This window comes from Pelophylax lessonae (assembly GCF_965119305.1).
Source record: "Pelophylax lessonae genome assembly, chromosome: 4".
Taxonomy (NCBI): domain Eukaryota; kingdom Metazoa; phylum Chordata; class Amphibia; order Anura; family Ranidae; genus Pelophylax; species Pelophylax lessonae.
The window spans coordinates 11,225,870-11,247,214 of NC_138771.1; the positions used below are offsets into that span (position 1 = coordinate 11,225,870).

Here is a 21,345-nt window from a genome sequence, read left to right on the forward strand (position 1 = left end):
GGATTGTGCTTTGTATAATACAATGGGGTCCATTTATTTAGAAAAGAGGTACTCATTGGAAATCATGGAGTACGACTTGTCATGTGACTTTGCAGTCCCAAATTGCAGGACAAGTCGCACAAATGTGAAATGGGCTTAAACCCAGGATAATATTCTTGGGCTTGCAAAAAAAATAAAATAAACTGTAAACCAACTGTAAAAACGAATTTAGTATGAACAGACAGCAGCATCTAGAACACCAATATAAGTAGGAGGTGTAACAAGCTGAAACCAAACAAAAAAATAGGTGATAAATCACATAAGAGACACAATAAAAGTGCATTAACCACTTGAAGACCAGCCCATAATGTTTCCACCTCCGTGCTTGACTGTAGGGATGGTGACTGTAGGGATGGTGGTGAGTGACTGTAGGTATGGAGACTGTAGGGATGATAGTGACTGTAGGGATGGTGACTGTAGGGATGGTGGTGAGTGACTGTAGGTATGGAGACTGTAGGGATGGTAGTGACTGTAGGGATGGTGACTGTAGGGATGGTGACTGTAGGGATGGTTGTGACTGTAGGGATGGTGACTGTAGGGATGGTAGTGACTGTAGGGATGGTGACTGTAGGGATGGTGGTGACTGTAGGGATGGTGACTGTAGGGATGGTAGTGACTGTAGGGATGGTGACTGTAGGGATGGTGGTGACTGTAGGGATGGTGGCTGTAGGGATGGTCAAAGTCAGCATTTTCTTCCTCCAAACACTCAAGTTAATGCCAAAGACCTCAATTTTGGTCTCATTTGACCACAGTACTTTCTCCCAATCCTTCCATGAATCATTTAGATGTTAATTTTCATGACTGTACATGTGCCTTCTTGAGGAGGGGGACTTCACCATGTTTGGAATGGAGGACATCAGCTATGAGGAAAGACTACAAGCACTGAACTTATTCTCTCTGGAGAAGAGACGATTGAGGGGGGATATGATATCAATGTACAAATACTGTACTGGTGACCCTAGCATAAGAAACAAACTATTCAGAGAAAGGAGATACAATAAGACACGTGGCCACTCACTAAAACTAGAGGAAAGGCGGTTTAACCTTAAAATACCTAGGGGGTTCTTCACTGTAAGAGCAGTAAGGATGTGGAATTCTCTTCTGCAAACAGTTGCATTAGCAGGGAGCATCGATAGTTTCAAAAAACTATTAGATGGGCACCTTAAAGACCACAACATACAGGGGTATACAATGTACAACATACAGGGGTATACAATGTACAACATACAGGGGTATACAATGTACAACATACAGGGGTATACAATGTACAACATACAGGGGTATACAATGTACAACATACAGGGGTATACAATGTATAACATACAGGGGTATACAATGTACAACATACAGGGGTATACAATGTACAATATACAGGGGTATACAATGTACAACATACAGGGGTATACAATGTACAACATACAGGGGTATACAATGTACGGTTAACAGCAAACACACACACACACACACATCATAGGTTGAACTGGATGGACTGATGTCTTTTTTCAACCTCACAAACTATGTAACTATGTAACTATATGTTTGCTATAATCCAAGGATATAAAGAGTAGAGATCGACCGATTATCGGCAAAGCCGATATATCGAGGGCCGATATGCACTTTGCCCGATATATCGGAATCGGCCTTTTGATTTAGCGATATTGCCGATATTTAGGGAAAGTGCATGTACCGAAGTGATGCCTGCAGCTAGAGGCATCACCCCGGTACCGGTGTCCATAGCCAACGGTCGGCTGTCTTGTAATGAGAAGCCGCTCGGCTGTCATTCCAAGGAGCAGGAGGGGACGTCCCCCCCCCCTTCCCGCCGCCTTCCGCGGCTCGCCCGAGTCTCCCGTCCCACCGGGAGACCCGGGCATCCTACCTTCACCACTGCATTCTGACCGGGTCTCCATCTGCACCGCCGCCGTCTGACCGGGTCTCCATTTCTTTGAATTGGGCGTCCCGACTACCCAGAAGTGATGTCACGACATGACATCACTTCCGGGTACTGGCGGCGCCGAATTCAAAAAACTTACAGAATTCAAAACAGCCAAACTTGGCGTTTTGAATGCTTTTAAGTGCAGAGGAGGGGTTTGGGGTCTTTTAGACCCCCCAGATCCCTCCACCACAGTACCTGTAGATATTTAAAAAAATAAAAATAATAATTTTTTTTTAATGTCCGACAATATCGGCCGATACCGATATCCGATGACCAAAATATCGGTATCGGCGGTAAAAAAAAACTATATTGGTCGATCAATAATAAAAAGTATGACGGTACCAAAGATTGTACAAATAATATTTTGTTTACTATCGGCAATGTTTTGCTTATACAGTGTCAGTTTTTGTCATATAATACAATCTTTGTAATACAAATCATTTTTTCAATAAAAGTTTGTAATAAGAGAAAAGGTTAGCCTGCCTATTTCACCACTAGGGGGGGCTATTATCTCCTAAATTGCCTTACAATTAATAATGGAAATGGATGCATCTATATATATATATTTATTAATTTATGTAATAATTTATATATGGCATATGTTATGGCTTATATAAAGCATCCAGTGGAGATTAATCGCTTTACACGTCCCATTCAAACATCGTTTGGATGCTGGCAAACCATTCTACTTCCTGGAAAGGAGGTTTTTTTTTTTTTTTTTTTTTGATGAAGAAGAAACTCGATTGGCTGCTAGATGGTATAAAGCTTGAACCGACGTATGCGATCACATGACCCCTGATGACCATGTATTGCACATATCTATTTTAGATGAATCCTTTCAGGATTATTAATTGTTCCAGCACGTTTGCACTTTAATATATTTATTGTTATCACTGTGTATTAATTTATTGTAGATAAATCACTAAAATGCACGTATATGAGTTTGCCATTGATCAATTTATGTGAGCGCGGGCCTACGTCTCACTGTATACAAACATACCAAAACTGCAGGGGATCAAATACTCCCCCCTCCCCACTATAATAAAATAAATACATTTAAAGAAAAAAAAAAAAAAGATAAATAAACGTGGAAAAAAATAAAAAGAAATAAATAAATGTAACAAAAAAAAAAAAAAAAAGATAAATACATGTAATTAAATAAATAAATGTAAATAAGATAATAAAAAAGATAAATAAACATGAAAAAGATAAAAATAAGATAATAATATAAAAAAAATAGATGCAAAAAAATAAATAAATATAAATACATGTAATAAATGTAAATAAGATAATAAAAAAGATAAATAAACATGAAAAAGATAACAATAAGATAATATAAAAAAATAGATGTAAAAAAATAAATAAATATAAATACATGTAATACATGTAATAAATGTAAATAAGATAATAAAAAAGATAAATAAACACGAAAAAGATAAAAATAAGATAATATAAAAAAATAGATGTAAAAAAATAAATAAATATAAATACATGTAATAAATGTAATAAATGTAAATAAGATAATAAAAAAGATAAATAAACACGAAAAAGATAAAAATAAGATAATAATATAAAAGAAATAAATGTAAAAAAATAAATAAATATAAATACATGTAAACAAAAAGATAAATAGGAAGATAAATACGAGTAAGAGCCGGTTCACACTGGGGCGACTTCAAAGCCGCCCGACTCTGAAGCCGCCCCCTGCAGCAGGACTTCAGCATGGCTTGCAAACGACTTCTTTAATGGAAGTCAATGCAAGCCGCTCCGAAGTCGCCCCCGAATAGTGCAGGAACCTTTTTCTAAGTCAGAGCGACTTGAGTCGCTCTGACTAGAATGGTTCCATTGCACTGAATGGAGCGTGACTTGTCAGGCGACTAAGTCGTCTGACAAGTCGCCCCAGTGTGAACCGACTCCTTAAAAAAAAAAAATAAATAAAGAGATACTGAACCACAAAAAATATATGTAAAAATCTCACTGTAGAGATGATGTGGGACCAAGGAAATACAGTGGATTTAATTCCTAAGGACTTTAATGGATAGGGTCTGGCAATAGGAAGCACACATGAATGTAAAACATTCAAAAAAAACTTTATTAAATGTATAAAAACATGACAGTGTATAAATACATTATATTACATCTGGAGCAAATGGATCAGAGGTATAGCAGGGATACAATTATATAGAATCATAAGGTTTGACGCGTTTCGCCAGTTAGGTGAAAGATGGCTTCCTCAGGAACCATTATGGTTGATTGATGTCCCTATCAGTATGAAACAGTCAACTTTGACATCCATAATCTCAAGCCGGCCATATCGTCTGAGGCAGAAAACTCTCCAAAAAAATGACCCAGTGAGGGGTCAAAGATGCCAAAAAGGCATTGTGGACCGGACCAGGCCCATATATTGCCCTGAACGTAGGGTTGTAATAACCACCAGAGAGGGTGTGTCCAGCGGGGTAAAACGTCCCATATAATAGGGTGAAAAATGACAATACCCGTAAACTCTGTATGATGTGAGGAGTTAACATGGGCCCGGATGCCGACTATCGCGGCAAAATGTGAAAACATAAACAAATGTGAAAAAGATCAAAATAAGATAATAATGTAGAAAATAAATGTAAAATGTAAATAAAAATAAATACATGTAAAAAAAAAACGATTTTAAAAAAGAATAAATGCATGTAATTAAATAAATGTAAAGAAGGTAATAAAAAAAAAGATACATACACGTGAAAAATATAAAATAAAATAAATAAATGTAACAAAAAATTAAAAAGAAGGATATATCATTTCAATTAAATAAATAAATGTAAAGAAGATTAAAAAAAAAAAGATAAACAAATGTGAAAGAGATAAAAAAAATAAGAAAATACTATAAAAAATAAATGTAAAAGTTAAATAAACGTAAAAAAAAAAAAAAGATGAAAAAAAAGGATAAATGCATGTAATTAAATAAATAAATCAATGCAAAGAAGATAATAAAAAAGATAAATAAATGTGAAAAAGATAAAATAAGATAATAATGTAAAAGATAAATGTGAAAGACAAATAAATGAAAAAATGTTAAAAATAAATAAATAAATGCTAAAAAATATAAATAAGAGGATAAATAAGTGGTAAAAAGCTAACTAAAGAGATACTAAAATAAATGTAAAAAGTGAAGTATGGGTGGTGTACGGTTGTGTTCTCGGTCGCTGTGTGACTTGAATGTAATGCGGGTGACTTTGCTTTGTCATCCACCATGAATAAAATATTGAACTCTGTGTAAGTCCACTTCCTTTGCCTGCGGTTGTGTTGGACGAGAAGAATCAATGAGAGAAGACAACAGATGGACAGATTTCATGTCTGTTTCATCAGATTCAGGAAGAACTTGCCCCTCACTCTGTGGCCGATGTATTTAAAGTAGAACTATTTAATATTTCAGGTTTGGGAGGGGCATCACTGGCTTGAATTCTCCATAATGTAAGATAAATTTAACCACTTTACCACCGGAGGATTTTGCTGTCTTACGTCCAGGCCACTTTTTGCGATTCGGCACTGTGCGACTTTAACTGACAATTGCGCGGTCGTGCAACGCCGTACCCAAACTAAATTTACGTCCTTTTTTTCCCACAAACAGAGCTTTCTTTTGGTGGTATTTGATCACCTGTGCGATTTTTATTTTTTTACGATATTAATAAAAAAATGCGACAATTTTGAAAAAATAACAATATTTTTCTACTTTGACAGTTCAAAAATATCCAATATATTCAATTTTTGTCATATATTTAGGCCAAAATGTATTTAGCTACATGTCTTTGACAAAAAAATTCTCAATGAGAATTTAATTGCTTTAAGACCGGAAGATTTTACCCCATTCCTGACCAGGCCATATTTTGTGATTCGGCACTGCGTTAATTTAACGGACAATTGCACGGTCGTGCGACGCTGTACCCAAATTAAATTGACATCCTTTTTTTTCCCACAAATATTGCTTTCTTTTGGTGGTATTTGATCACCTGTGCGATTTTTACTTTTTGCGCTATAAACAAAAAAAGAGCGACAATTTTGAAAATAAATTTGATATGAAATTCCCCCCCAAAAAAATGTAAAAATCAAAATTTTTTAACATTTTAGGCCAATTTGTTTTCTGCTACATATTTTTGGTAAAAAAAATCGCAATAAGCGTATTTTGATTGGTTTGCGCCCTAGTATGTAACCCTAGTATGTATGTATCTGTGACAGGGACCTTAGATTGCAAACTCTTTGGGTCAGGAACTGATGAGAATGTACAATGGGTAAAGCTCTACATAAATTGTCAGCATGTGAGGTGAGGAACTTAGATTGTAAGCTCCGTGGGGTAGCGACTGATGGGAATGTAAAATAGGTAAAGTGCTGTGTAAATTGTCAGTGTGTGAGATGTGAGATGTGCTGGTTGGGTAATTGGCACCTTTTCAAAACTGGCCCAATATATATGCATGGGTGACAGGGACCTTAGATTGTAAGCTCCTTGGGTCAGGGACTGATGTGAATGTACAATATGTAAAGCTCTGCATAAATTGTCAGCAAATAATTTTTTATGCACAAAGCAAGGTCCATAAAGACATGGATGAGCGAGTTTGGGGTGGAGGAACTTGACTGGGCTGCACAGAGTCCTGACCTCAACCCAATAGAACACCTTTGGGATGAATTAGAGTGGACACTGTGAGCCAGGCCTTCTCATCCACATCAGTGCCTGACCTCAGAAATGCGCTTCTGGAAGAATGGTGAAACATTCCCATAGACACTCCTAAACCTTGTGGACGGCCTTCCCAGAAGAGTTGAAGCTGTTATAGCTGCAAAGGGTGGGCCAACTCAATATTGAACCCTACGGACTAAGACTGGGATGCCATTAAAGTTCATGTTTGTGTAAAGGCCGGCGTCCCAATACTTTTGGTAATATAGTGTATACTGATATGGGGCGGCATTTAAGCGGTTAACATTTACATTTTGTTTTTTAAATAATATTCAGTTTAGAAGAAGAAAGTTCCAGTTCTTATTTTTGAAATGAACACAAAGATTCCAGAGTGAGAGGAGAGCCAATCAGCGGCATTTCCTCACAGGGGAGACCTGGAAAGGTAATCAGGGCATTGATTATCAGTGCAGCCTCAACAGTGCTCATCAGTGATGCCAATCAGTTCCCAACAGTGCCACCTATCAGCATCCAACAGTCCTGCATATCAGTGCCAACTATCGGTGCTGCATATTAGTGCCCCCTTTCAGTGCCCATCACTAATGCCAATCAGTGCCACCTTTTAGTGCACAACAGTGCTGCATATCAGTGCTATCAATGCTGAATATCAGTGCCCCCTTTCAGTGCCCATCACTAATGCCAATCAGTGCCACCTTTTAGTGCACAACAGTGCTGCATATCAGTGCTATCAGTGCTGAATATCAGTGCCCATCAGTGATGCCAATTGGTACCACCTATCAGTGTCCAACAGTGCCGCCTATCAGTGCTCATCAATGCTGCATATTAGTGCCTCCTTGTCATTGCCACCTCATCAGTTCCCATCATTGTCACCTGTCAGTGCCCAACGGTGCTGCCTGTCAGTGCCCCATATCAGTGCAGCCTATCAGTGCCTTACAGTGCCACCTAATCAGTGCTGCTTATTAGTTCCTCCTCATCAGTGCCCTTCAGTGTTGTCTCATCAGTGCCCCTCCTTGTCACCTCATCAGTGCCCAACATTGCTGCCTGTCAGTGCCCTTCAGTGAAGGAGAAAACTTTTATAACAGAAACAAAGAAAAACATTTTTTTTCAACATTTTCGGCCTTTTTTGGTTTGTTTAGCAAAAAAAATAACCCCAGAGGTGAATAAATACCACCAAAAGAAAGCTCTATTTGAGAAGAAATGATAAAAATGTAATTTGGGTGCAGTGTTGCATGACCGCGCAATTGTCATTCAAAGTGTGACAGCGCTGATAGCTGAAAATTGGCCTGGGCAGGAAGGGGGTGAAAGTGCCCGCTATTTGGGGGGGGGTAGGAGGGGGGTGAAAGTGTCTGGTACTGGCAAACCAGTGGGATGTGGCACTCGTGTGTGCCTCCGGAGGCGCGCAGCCAAGCGATCGGTGGTGTGTTATGTCGCTTTGACACACCGCATCTCCAATCTCGGTAAAGAGACGTGAGAGTTCCAGTTATCGGCCTTCCTCTATTTGCATGGGTAGAGGTGAGCCGATCAGTGGCTCTCCTGACGGGGGGGGGGGGGGCAACGCATTTATTATCAGTGCAGACCTATCTCTAGTGCCTACCAAAATGCCCACAAGTGTCCATCTGGGATGCCAATCATAGCCCACCTGGGATGCCAATCTGTGTCCATTAGGGATGCCAATCAGAGCCCACCTGGGATGCCAATCTGTGTCCATTAGGGATGCCAATCAGAGCCCACCTGGGATGCCAATCTGTGTCCATTAGGGATGCCAATCAGTGCCCACCTGGGATGCCAATCTGTGCCCACCTGGGGTGCCATTCAGTGCCCACCTTGTATGTCAACCTGTGCCCATCAAGGATGCCAATATGTGCCTACCTGGGATACCAATCTGTGCCCACCTGGGACACCAATTTGTGCCTATCAGGGATGCTAATCGGTGCCCACCTGGGATGCCATTCTGTTCCCATCATGATGCCAACCAGTGCCCATCATTAATGCCTGTCAGTGCCTCCTCATCAGTGCTGCCTATCAGTGCCATCCATTAGTGCCCATCATTGGCCATCAGTGACACTCACCAGTGCTGCCTATCAGTGCCCAGCATTGCTGCCTATCAGTGCCGCCTATAAGTGCCCATGAGTGCTGCATATCAGTGTCGCCCATCAGTGCCGCCTATCAGTGCTCATCAGAGCCGTCCATTAGTGCCCATCATTGGCCATCAGTGCCACCCATCAGTGCCCACCAGTGCTGCCTATCATTGCCCATCCATGCCCCTTATCAGTGACCATTAGTGCCACCTATCAGTGCCCATCAGTGCCGCCCATTAGTGCCCATCATTGCCCATCAGTACCACCCATCAGTGTCCATCAGTGCCAGCTATCAGTGCCCATCATTTCTGCCTATCAGTGCTCATCAGTGCCGCCTATCAGTGGCCATCAGTGTTGCATATTAGTGCCTCCTCATTAGTGCCCATCAGTGCAGCCTCGTCAGTGCCCATCAGTGAAGGAGAAAACGTACTTATTTACACAATTTTATAACAGAAACGAAGAAACACTTTTTTTTTGTTTTTCAAAATTTTAGTTTTTTTATTTGTTTAGCAAGAAATAAAAACTGCAGTAATGAATATATACCACCAGAAGAAAGTTCTATTTGTGGGGGGGGGGGGGGTGATAAAAATGTCATATGGGTACAGAGTAGCATGACCGCACAATATTCATTCAAAGTGTGACAATGCTGAAAACTGGCCTGGGCAGGAAGGGGGTGAAATTGCCTGGTATTGGGGGGGGGGGCAGGAAGGGGGTGAAAGTGGCCAGTATTGGGGGGGGCAGGAAGGAGGTGAAAGTGCCCAGTATTGGGGGGTTGGAAGGGGGTGAAAAATCCCGGTATTGGGGGGCAGTAAGGGGGTGAAAATGCTCGATATTGGGGAGGTCAGGAAGGGGTTGAAAGTGCCCAGTATTGGGGGGGGGAGGAATGGGTTGAAAGTGCCCGGTATTGGGGGGGCAGGAAGGGGGTGAAAGTGCCAGGTATTGGGGGGGTCAGGAAGGGGGTGAAAGTGTGTGGTATTAGGGGGGGCAGGAAGGGGGTGAAAGTGCCTGGTATTGGGGGGGGGGCAGGAAGGGGGTGAAAGTGCCCAGTATGGGGGGGTAGGAAGGGGTGAAAGTGCCCGGTATGGGGGGGAAGGGGGTGAAAGTGCCCGGTATTGGGGGGGCAGGAAGGGGATGAAAGTGCCCAATATTGGGGGGCAGCAAGGGGGTGAAAGTGGCTGGTATAAGGGGCGGCAGGAAGGGGGTGAAAGTGCCCAGTATGAGGGGGGCAGAAAGGGGGTGAAAGTGCCCGGTATTGGGGGGGGCAGAAAGAGGGGGGAACGTGCCTGGTATGGGGGGGGTAGGAAGGGGGTGAAAGTGCTCGGCATGCAGGGGGCAGGAAGAGGGGGAAAGTGCCCGGTATTGGGGGGCAGGAAGAGGGGGAACAAGTGTGACAATGCTGAAAACTGGCCTGGGCAGGAAGGGGGTGAAATTGCCTGGTATTGGGGGGGGGGGCAGGAAAGGGGTGAAAGTGGCCAGTATTGGGGGGTTGGAAGGGGGTGAAAAATCCCAGTATTGGGGGGCAGGAAGGGGGTGAAAATGCTCGATATTGGGGAGGTCAGGAAGGGGTTGAAAGTGCCCAGTATTGGGGGGGGGGAGGAATGGGTTGAAAGTGCCCGGTATTGGGGGGGCAGGAAGGGGGTGAAAGTGCCAGGTATTGGGGGGGTCAGGAAGGGGGTGAAAGTGTGTGGTATTAGGGGGGGCAGGAAGGGGGTGAAAGTGCCTGGTATTGAGGGGGAGCAGAAAGGGGGTGAAAGTGCCCGGTATGGGGGGGGCAGGAAGGGGGTGAAAGTTCCTGGTATTGAGGGGGCAGAAAGGGGTGAAAGTGCCCCGTATCGGGGGGCAGGAAGGGGGTGAAAGTGCCCGGTTTGGGGGGGTAGGAAGGGGGTGAAAGTGCCCGGTATGGGGGGGCAGAAAGGGGGTAAAAGTGCCTGGTATGGGGGGGGTAGGAAGGGGGTGAAAGTGCCTGGTATGGGGGGGCAGGAAGGGGGTGAAAGTGTCGAGTATGGAGGGGCAGGAAGAGGGAGAAAGTGCCCAGTATGGGGGGGTAGGAAGGGGAGAAAGTGCCCGGTATGGGGGGGAAGGGGGTGAAAGTGCCCGGTATTGGGGGGGCAGGAAGGGGATGAAAGTGCCCAATATTGGGGGGCAGCAAGGGGGTGAAAGTGGCTGGTATAAGGGGCGGCAGGAAGGGGGTGAAAGTGCCCAGTATTGGGGGGGCAGGAAGGGGGTGAAAGTGCCCAGTATGAGGGGGGCAGAAAGGGGGTGAAAGTGCCCGGTATTGGGGGGGGGCAGGAAGAGGGGGGAACGTGCCTGGTATGGGGGGGGGTAGGAAGGGGGTGAAAGTGCTCGGCATGCAGGGGGCAGGAAGAGGGGGAAAGTGCCCGGTATTGGGGGGCAGGAAGAGGGGGAAAGTGCCCGGTATTGGAGGGCAGGAAGAGGGGGAAAGTGCCCGGTATTGGAGGGCAGGAAGGAATATTGAAGCATTGAGGAGACATTGCATTCATTTTTTCTACAATTATTGTTACATTGTATAACAGAATATTTTGGATGAAGAAAGTTTTCAATTAAAGCGATAATAAACCCAAAACCAAAAAATCGCATATATCGCAGCTTACCACTCATCAGATGTGGCGGCTGCATTCGTTTTCTTTTTGCTCCCCCCCCTCATTTTTCACCTGATGACCATTTGCATTGCGATATTGATGCGATCGTTGCGCGATAAATCCTGCAGTTATTGCAATGCGCGCCCCTTGTCGCTTCTTTCGCTTGTTGCAATTTGCCGCCATTGCAGCGCAATTTATCATGGGACAATCACGCTAAAATCACAGGGCCGCCCGCGTTTTGAAGCGAATTGAAGTCGCAGGCAGAATTGCGGTGATTCCACCCATGATCAGGTGTGAATCAAGCCTAAGCCCGTTCACATCGGCGCAATTCAACATGCAACTTGGCAGGTCAAATCGCATGACAAATCGCAGCCTATTGCCGGCAATGGGAGAGTCCCCATCGATGTGACTTTGCAGCACCGCACTGGTTTCCAAAAGTAGTTCCTGCAAGACTTTTAGCGACTTCGGGGGCGACTTCAATAGACATCTGTACATGAAGCCGCACAGATGTCTCTCAAGTCGCCCCCAAAATCGGACTGAAATGCGACTTTGAAATTGTGCGACTTCAGGTGAAGTCGCACGATTTCGAAGCCGCATTCAATGTGAACGAGGGCTTACGTCTAAGTCCAGGTTTACACTGATGCGATGGGAAGCTGATGCGATTTCACAGTGCGATTTCTGTTATTGACAGGTGCGGATTGAATGCAATGTTTGAGGGGACTGGCCATAGCTGGAGATTAAATGGGCTTCGCACCCGCACTAAACTCGCACAGGACCCTTTTTTTAACCCGAATCAAAATCGCACTGCAACTATATGAACGGCCTTCATTGGAAATAATGCTTTTGTAGCTGAAATGCGAATCTATGCTTTTCGGATCGCATCTGATCCGCATACAATCTGCATCTGTGTGAACCGGCCCTAAGCCCTCGTTCCCATTGGCACGATTTGACATGCGATTTGACAGGTCAAATCGCATGTCAAATCACAGACTATTGCTGGCAATGGGAGAGTCCCAATCGGTGCGTCGCCGACTTTCCTGCACTACTTTTAGTGACTTTGGGGACGACTTCAATAGACATCAGGAACCCGCACAGACATCTTACAACTCGCACCCCAAGTCGCACTAAAATGCCACTTTGAAATTGTGCGAGTTCGCCCCCGAAGTCGGACTGAAATGCGGCTTTCAGATGAAGTCGCACAATTTCAATGTGAAGGAGGGCTAAGTGCGGGTTCACACATATGCGATGCGGGAACCCTGCGAAAAAAACGCACTGGAATGCAGCTACATGCAGCAAAAACGCATCGGAACGCAAACGTCCCCATGAAGAAAGAAAGAGGGATAAAATTGCACTGGAAAGCATCAGAAATGCATCAAAAATGTGCATGCAGAGAAGCATCTGAAACGCACCTGGAATAAGGCCCCTTTCACACTTGTGCGACCTCAAGTCGCATCAAAGTCGGACCAAAGTAATGCAGGGACTACTTTGAAGTCGCACAGATATGAACCGTGCTCATGGGGTACGACTTATCATGCAACTTTACAGCCCCAAGTCGCAGGACCAGTTGCACAAGTGTGGCTGGGGCCTTAGTTTCAATGGTGTGAACTGACCCTAAGGACATGCGTGTTCCGGTGCGTTTTTGGGTTCGTTTTTGGTGTGTTTAGATGCCTTCCAGAGTGTTTTCCTGCGTTTTCGTATAGTCCAGTGCAGAAAAAACGCAGCATATTCTACTTTTTTTTCTAGAACCGGAATGCACTGGTGTGAACTAAGCCAAACCATATAACCCACTATCTATGCGTTTTTTGATGCAGGAAAAAAAAACCGCACTGGACTGCATGTGGAGTGAACTGGCCCTAAGTGGGCCCTAAGTATAGGGATGACGGACATCGCATGTGAATCGCACCGCGCTGCTCTGCAAATCACATGCGATGTCTGTGCGATGCGAATTCAGCCATACAGATTGCATGGCTAAATTCACATCGAATTCGACAAAAGTCGCACAGGACTCTTTTTTTTGGGTCCCCACCGGAATCGGATCGCATGAGTGGTTTACACCTATGCGATCAGATTCCTGTCCGAACCCACAGTTCGCACTGCGATATGGGAACTGATCTGGGGGTGTCGTTAACTTTGTTTTGACACCCCCAGCGGTTCGTATATGGCAGTGTGAACTGACTGCGAGTCGGGTGTGATGAGGGAACCCGCAGTGGATTCGCAGAATTCCCGCATCGCATATGTGTGTGACCCGGGACTGAGCTGAGAAAAGAAATCTCTCAGAGTTGGAAATCTGCGATAGAAAACATTTTGGGGTGATAATGAAGCATTGAGGAGAAATCGCATCGCATTCATTTCTTCTACAATTATTGTTACATTGTATAACGATGTCAGATGAAAGTTTTCAATGAGGCTCCAATCACACCTGAGAGGATCCTTTTCAGGAGGGGTTTTTTTGGGCTTTTTTCCAGGAGTTTTTTTTTTTTTACAGGCGTTTTTAATTTTTTTTTTTTTTTTTGGTCTCCCTTCACACCTGAGCGTATCGTTTTCAGGCGTTTTTTTGGGGGCTTTATTTTAGGCGTTTTCTTTTTTTAAAAAAACGCCCGAAAAAGCCCCAAAAAAACACCTGAAAATGATACGCTCAGGTGTGAATGGAGCCTCCATTCACACCTGAGCATATTATTTTCAGGCGGTTTTTTTGGGCTTTTTTCAGGTGTTTTTATTTTTAGGCTCCATTCACACCTGAGCGTATCGTTTTCAGGCGTTTTTTCTAGGGCTTTTTTTCAGGCATTTTTTTGGGCTTTTTTCAGGTGCTTTTTTTTTTTTTTTTCTGGGCTCCATTCACACCTGAGCATATTATTTTCAGGCGTTTTTTTTTTTGGGCTTTTTTCAGGCATTTTTATTTTTGGGCTCCATTCACACCTGAGCGTATCGTTTTCAGGCGTTTTTATTTTTGGGCGGGCTCCATTCACACCTGAGCGTATCGTTTTCAGGCGTTTTTTTTAGGGCTTTTTTCAGGCTTCTTTTAGGCTTTTTTTTTTTAGGTTTTTTTGGGCTCTATTCACACCTGAGGATATAATTTTTCAGGCGTTTTTTTGGGCTTTTTTCAAACTTTTTTCAGGCGTTTTTTTTTTTTTGTTAAAAACACCTGAAAAAAGCCCAAGAAAACACCTGAAAACGATACGCTCAGGTGTGAATGGAGCCCAAAAAAAAATAAAAACGCCTGAAAAAAGCCCCAAAAAAACGCCTGAAAATGATACGCTCAGGTGTGAATTGAGCCTCCATTCACACCTGAGCATATTATTTTCAGGCTTTTTTTTGGGGGGGCTTTTTTCAGGCGTTTTTATTTTTTTTTGGGCTCCATTCACACCTGAGCGTATCGTTTTCAGGCGGGTTTTTTTTTAGCTTTTTTTCAGGCATTTTTTGGGCTTTTTATATTTTTTTTGGGCTCCATTCACACCTGAACGTATCATTTTCAGGCATTTTTTGGGGCTTTTTTCAGGCTTCTTTTAGGCTTTCTTCAGGGGTTTTTTTTTTTTTTTGGGCTCCATTCACACCTGAGTGTATCATTTTCAGGCGTTTTTTTGGGCTGTTTTTCAAGCTTTTTTTCAGGCTTTTTTTTTTTTTAAACTTGAAAAAAGTTCAAGAAAACGCCTGAAAATGATACACTAAGCCCAAAATAAAAAAAAAAACGCCTGAAAAAAGCCCCCAAAAAAACGCCTGAAAATGATACGCTCAGGTGTGAATGGAGCCCAAAAAAAAAAAAACCCCTGAAGAAAGCCTAAAAGAAGCCTGAAAAAAGCCCCAAAAAATGCCTGAAAATGATACGCTCAGGTGTGAATAGAGCCCAAAAAAAAAATAAAAAGCCCAAAAAATGCCTGAAAAAAGCTAAAAAAAACCCGCCTGAAAACGATACACTCAGGTGTGAATGGAGCCCAAAAAAAAAAATAAAAACGCCTGAAAATAATATGCTCAGGTGTGAATGGAGGCTCCATTCACACCTGAGCGTATCATTTTCAGGCGTTTTTTTGGGGCTTTTTTCAGGCGTTTTTATTTTTTGTTGGGCTCCATTCACACCTGAGCGTATCGTTTTCAGGCGTTTTTTTTTTGTGGGAGCTTTTTTCAGGCATTTATTTTGACTTTTTTCATGCGTTTTTAGGCATTTTTTGGGGCTTTTATCAGGCGTTTTTTTTTTTTTTTTGGGCTCCATTCACACATGAGCGTATCATTTTTAGGTGTTTTTCGGGGCTTTTTTCAGGCGTTTTTATATTTGGGCTCCATTCACACCTGAGCGTATCGTTTTTAGGCGGTTTTTTCAGGGCTTTTTTCAGCCATTTTTTTGGGCTTGTTTCAGGCATTTTTTTTTTTTTGGGCTCCATTCACACCTGAGCATATCATTTTCAGGCATTTTTTTTGGGCTGTTTTCAGGTTTTTTGTTGTTCTTTTTTCGTGCGTTTTTATTTTTTTTGGGGTCCATTCACACCTGAGCGTATTTTCAAGCTCTTTTTTTGGCTTTTTTTGGGCTTTTTTCAGGCATTTTTATTTTTTTGGGCCTTTTTCAGGCTTTTTTTGGGCTTTTTTCAGGCGTTTTTATTTTTTTTTGGGCTCCATTCACACCTGAGCGTATTGTTTTCAGGCGTTTTTTGGGCTTTTTCCAGGCTTTTTCTTTTTTTACAAACACCTGAAAAAAGCCCAAGAAAACGCCTGAAAATGATACACTTAGGTGTGAATGGAGCCCAAAAGAAAAACGCCTGAAAAAAGCCCCAAAAAAACCCCGTCTGAAAATGATACGCTCAGGTGTGAATGGAGCCTTAGGCTGGCCATACACTATACAATTTTCCTATTCAATTTCCTTTAGATTTACCTTCAACTATGTAGTACAAGGGCCGACCTGATTGCATACAAATTGAAAGTGTCTACGTCTGACCTTATATTATATGGTTTTGGTAAATCTAAAGGAAAGTTGAACAAGAAAATTGTATAGTGTATGGCCAGCCTAAGAGATGAGCGTTTTACGAGCTGAAATACTCTCAGGTGTGAACAGGGCCAAAAAGCGATAATAAACCCAAAACCGAAAATGTAACATATCGCAGCTTACCAAGCATTAGATGCGGTGGCTGCATTCGTTTTCTTTTCTTTGGCTTTTTTTCCCCTCATGATCTGGCCACAAGAAACACACCACTTGTATTGGTGAGACACCACTCTGGAGGAAGGAAACAGGAGGCACAGTAGCCTTTTCTGTCTGATGGGAGGGGAGAGTTCGATGGACTAGCAGATTTAGATACACTAACAAATTGAAGCCAAACCCCGGCTCACACTTAGTTACAGTAAAATTTTTTTTTTTACTTTTGGAATAAAGGTTTTATATGAATAAATATGGCCCGCTTCAAACTGGTGCGACACGCCCTCCGACAAGAGCACATGTCGCATGACGAGTCGCACCCCATTAAGTCCAATGGAAGCGTTCTAATAGAGGCGACTCGAGTCGCTCCCACTTAGAAAAAGGTTCCTGCGCTACTTTTGGTGCGAAATGTATGCAGGTCGCGCTGGGACGTCGGCTTCAAAGTTGCGCGGAAGTCACGGCAGTGTGTACCGAGCCCAAAAGCTGATTATTTTTAAAAAAATGTAAATCTAAAATATATTAAATGCATGAAATATAAAATATATTGAATAAAAATTTATAATATATAAAACATATTAAATATAAATGCATGAAATATAAAATGTAGTAAATATAAATGTATTATATATAAAATATATGAAATATAAAATGTATTAAATATAAATATATTATATATATATAAAATATATTAAATATAAATGTATTATATATAAAACATATTAAATATAAATGCATGAAATATAAAATATATTAAATATAAATGTATTATATATAAAATATATGAAATATATAATGTATTAAATATAAACATATTATATATAATATATATTAAATATAAATGCATGAAATATAAAATGTAGTAAATATAAATGTATTATATATAAAATATATGAAATATAAAATGTATTAAATATAAATATATTATATATATATATAAAATATATTAAATATAAATGTATTATATATAAAATATATGAAATATAAAATGTATTAAATATAAATATATTATATATATATAAAATATATTAAATATAAATGCATGAAATATAAAATTTAAATATATTATATACAAAATCTATGAAATATAAATGCATGATTTATTAAATGTATTCAATATAAATGTATTATATATAAAATATATGAAATTAAAATGCATGAAATATAAAATTTATTAAATATAAATATATTAAATATAAATGTATGAAACATAAAATGTATTAAATATAAATATATTATACATAAAATATATTAAACATATTTAAATATATCAGTTTATATTACATAGAAACATAAAAAAGTGATTTTGATTTTGGTTTCATATTAGTAAAACTCCCTTCCTGAACCTTATTCACCCCCTTCATGTATTTAAAGGTTTCATTCATGTCTCCCCTTTCCCTTCTTTCCTCCAGACTGTACAAATTAAGTTCCTGAAGTCTCTCCTGATATGTTTTATCCCCCAAACCCTTCACCATTTTTGTTACCTGCCTCTGGACTTGTTCCATCTATCTATCTATCTATCTATCTATCTATCTATCTATCTATCTATCTATCTATCTATCTATCTATCTATCTATCTATCTATCTATCTATCTGAATCAGGACCTCCTTCCTCCTGCTGGTGACCCCTCTAGTGATATAAAGATCTATATAGAGGAATCAGGACCTCCTTCCTCCTGCTGGGGACCCCTCTAGTGATATAAAGATCTATACAGGCGTACCCCACTTTTAAGTACACAATGGGACCAGAGCATGTATGTAAAACGAAAATGTACTTAAAGTGAAGCAATACTTTTTTTCATTTCTCAAGGCATGTAAATACTCTAGCTCCATAGGAAATCTTGATCAGCTTGACATGGCACTGCTCCCAAACCATAAGTGACAGGGACACCAAGCTTGGGGAGAATGTTAAGGGGATCCAGGACTATGACATGGTAGATTATCTAAGCAAGCTGGCTGGCCACAAATAGGATATGTTTTAGTCCTAGGTCCCCTCTCAATGCTCCCTAAGTTTGGTATCCCTGTCACTTATGGTTTGGGAGCAGTGCCATGTCAAGCTGACCAAGATTTCCTATAGACGCCAATGTTAAAAACCTGGAGTAGTGCCATGCCAAGCTGACCAGGCTGTGTCCGTACTCGCGAATGTATGTAAAGTGAGTGTACTTAAAACGGGGTATGCCTGTATAGAGGAATCAGGACCTCCTTCCTCTCGCTGGGGACCCCTCTAGAGATATAAAGATCTATATAGAGGAATCAGGACCTCCTTCCTCCTGCCGGTGATCCCTCTAGTGATATAAAGATCTATATAGAGGAATCAGGACCTCCTTCCTCCTGCTGGGGACCCCTCTAGTGATAGAAAGATCTATATAGAGGAATCAGGACCTCCTTCCTCTCGCTGGGGACCCCTCTAGTGATATAAAGATCTATATAGAGGGATCAGGACCTCCTTCCTCCTGCTAGTGACCCCTCTAGTGATATAAAGATCTATATAGAGGAATCGGGACCTCCTTCCTCTCGCTGGGGACCCCTCTAGTGATATAAAGATCTATATAGAGGAATCAGGACCTCCTTCCTCCTGCTGGGGACCCCTCTAGTGATATAAAGATCTATATAGAGGAATCAGGACCTCCTTCCTCCTGCTGGGGACCCCTCTAGTGATATAAAGATCTATATAGAGGAATCAGGACCTCCTTCCTCCTGCTGGTGACCCCTCTAGTGATATAAAGATCTATATAGAGGAATCAGGACCTCCTTCTTCTCGCTGGGGACCCCTCTAGTGATATAAAGATCTATATAGAGGAATCAGGACCTCCTTCTTCTCGCTGGGGACCCCTCTAGTGATATAAAGATCTATATAGAGGAATCAGGACCTCCTTCTTCTCGCTGGGGACCCCTCTAGTGATATAAAGATCTATATAGAGGAATCAGGACCTCCTTCTTCTCGCTGGGGACCCCTCTAGTGATATAAAGATCTATATAGAGGAATCAGGACCTCCTTCCTCTCGCTGGGGACCCCTCTAGTGATGCATCCTACCGCTTTTCCCAATACCTGGCCACACTGTTTGCTCATTTTGCAATCATCTGAAATAAGTACCCCCATATCTTTTTCTTCTGTGGTGCTGGCTGACACTGTACCCCCGATGTTGTACTCTCACAGAGGATTATTTTGCCCCTAGATGTCTCATCTATATAAACTGATACATTCTGCTGGAGATCATAAGCTTGTGAAAAGCACACGACATACTGTCTGGATCACCAGATGAAAAAGAAAGAAAGAAAGACTAAAAAAAAACAAAAAAACAAATGCAGCCGTCACATCTAACAATTGGTAAGCTTCTAATAAATGTTTGCTTTTGGGTTCAATACCGAGGAGAAAGTTACAAACTCTACACAAGTTGAGCGTGGCTTCGAGAAATCCCGGCATCGACTCGTCCTCCAAGGGATCACCCGTGGGAGCTTCAAGATATTTCTTCATCGGAAAGAAAGATACAATGTATAAAATAACAGATAATAAAGAAAAACATGGATCTGGATTACAACAAATCAATGACAATTAATAAAGAAAGGTGGACCGTCCGTAGAGTAGTTGAGGATCTGGTGATTCCTGTAAAAATAAAAAATGACACAAATAAAATAGTTTCATAAAATAAAAAAAAATAAAAAAGTCAAGTCTGGTTGACTTGGAACTTTGTGGACTTTGCGTCTTCGGAGGCTCGGATCGCAGTGATGCTTGGATCGGGGTGACGCTTGGATCGAGGTGACAATTGGATCACAGTGACGCTTGGATCGGGGTGATGCTTGGATGGCGGTGACACTTGGGATCCAGTGGTCTCCACCATGGTTGGACCTCCATGCTCTCACCTCGGGTGGCATCCCATAGACGTGAGTGGCAGTCACACAGCCTTATCAGTTCTCCGTCCAACAGTTAATGATAGAAAGCTGGGCTGGAAAAGTGATAAGGAAGTGATACTGGCATCTGCCGATGATCTTCATGGCTATAAAATATTCCGTACGCCAATCCGGCATGGGATCCCAGCGTAAGATCAGGACATACATGTTCTGATTGATCGTGTCCTCGCCATCCTTCTTCGTGCTGACAGCCATGGATTAGCCAATTGTGTCCCCTGCAGCTCGCCTTTGGGACCTTCGAGTTTTATATTTCTAGTAGTTATGCTATGATATGAATATATCTCCCAACTCCACACCCTGCCCATTCATACCTCCCTTGCCTGCCTGTGCCCTCCCCCCGCTCTCTGCCATTGGCCAGGCCTGTGCCTCAGGTCATCTGCCGAATCGTTACATTCCAATTCACTGACACTCCGTTCCATAAGTCCTGGGAGGAGCCGCAGTCTCCAAATTCTACTCCTAATTCTGCATTACGCCCGAATTTCAGGGTGGGATCAATGAGCACAGGAGTCCCGATCCGCTCAATATGAATAAAAGTATATTTTATAATAATGATAGATAGATAGATAGATAGATAGATAGATAGATAGATAGATAGATAGATAGATAGATAGATAGATAGATAGATAGATAGATAGATAGATAGATAGATAGATAGATGAACAGACAGGTGGACAGATAGATAGAGTGATGGATGGATGGATGATGGATGTGTGGATGGATGGAAGGAGAGATAGATAGATAGATAGATAGATAGATAGATAGATAGATAGATAGATAGATAGATAGATAGATAGATAGATAGATAGATAGATGAACAGACAGGTGGACAGATAGATAGAGTGATGGATGGATGGATGATGGATGTGTGGATGGATGGAAGGAGAGATAGATAGATAGATAGATAGATAGATAGATAGATAGATAGATAGATAGATAGATAGATAGATAGATAGATAGATAGATACATACATACATACATACATACATACATACAGTACATT

General features: G+C 41.7%; 1 protein-coding gene across 1 annotated transcript in view; it reads right to left on the minus strand.

Moving 5' to 3' along the window:
- Positions 1–207: 207 nt before the first annotated feature.
- LOC309552488 (uncharacterized protein) overlaps positions 208–21,345 on the minus strand; it is a gene marked incomplete at both ends in the record, with an annotated part of 51,376 nt that continues 30,238 nt past the window's right edge. The window contains one exon of the mRNA XM_082253459.1: positions 208–264. Coding sequence (XP_082109585.1) covers positions 208–264 — 57 coding nt within the window. The remainder of the gene's footprint in view (positions 265–21,345) is intronic.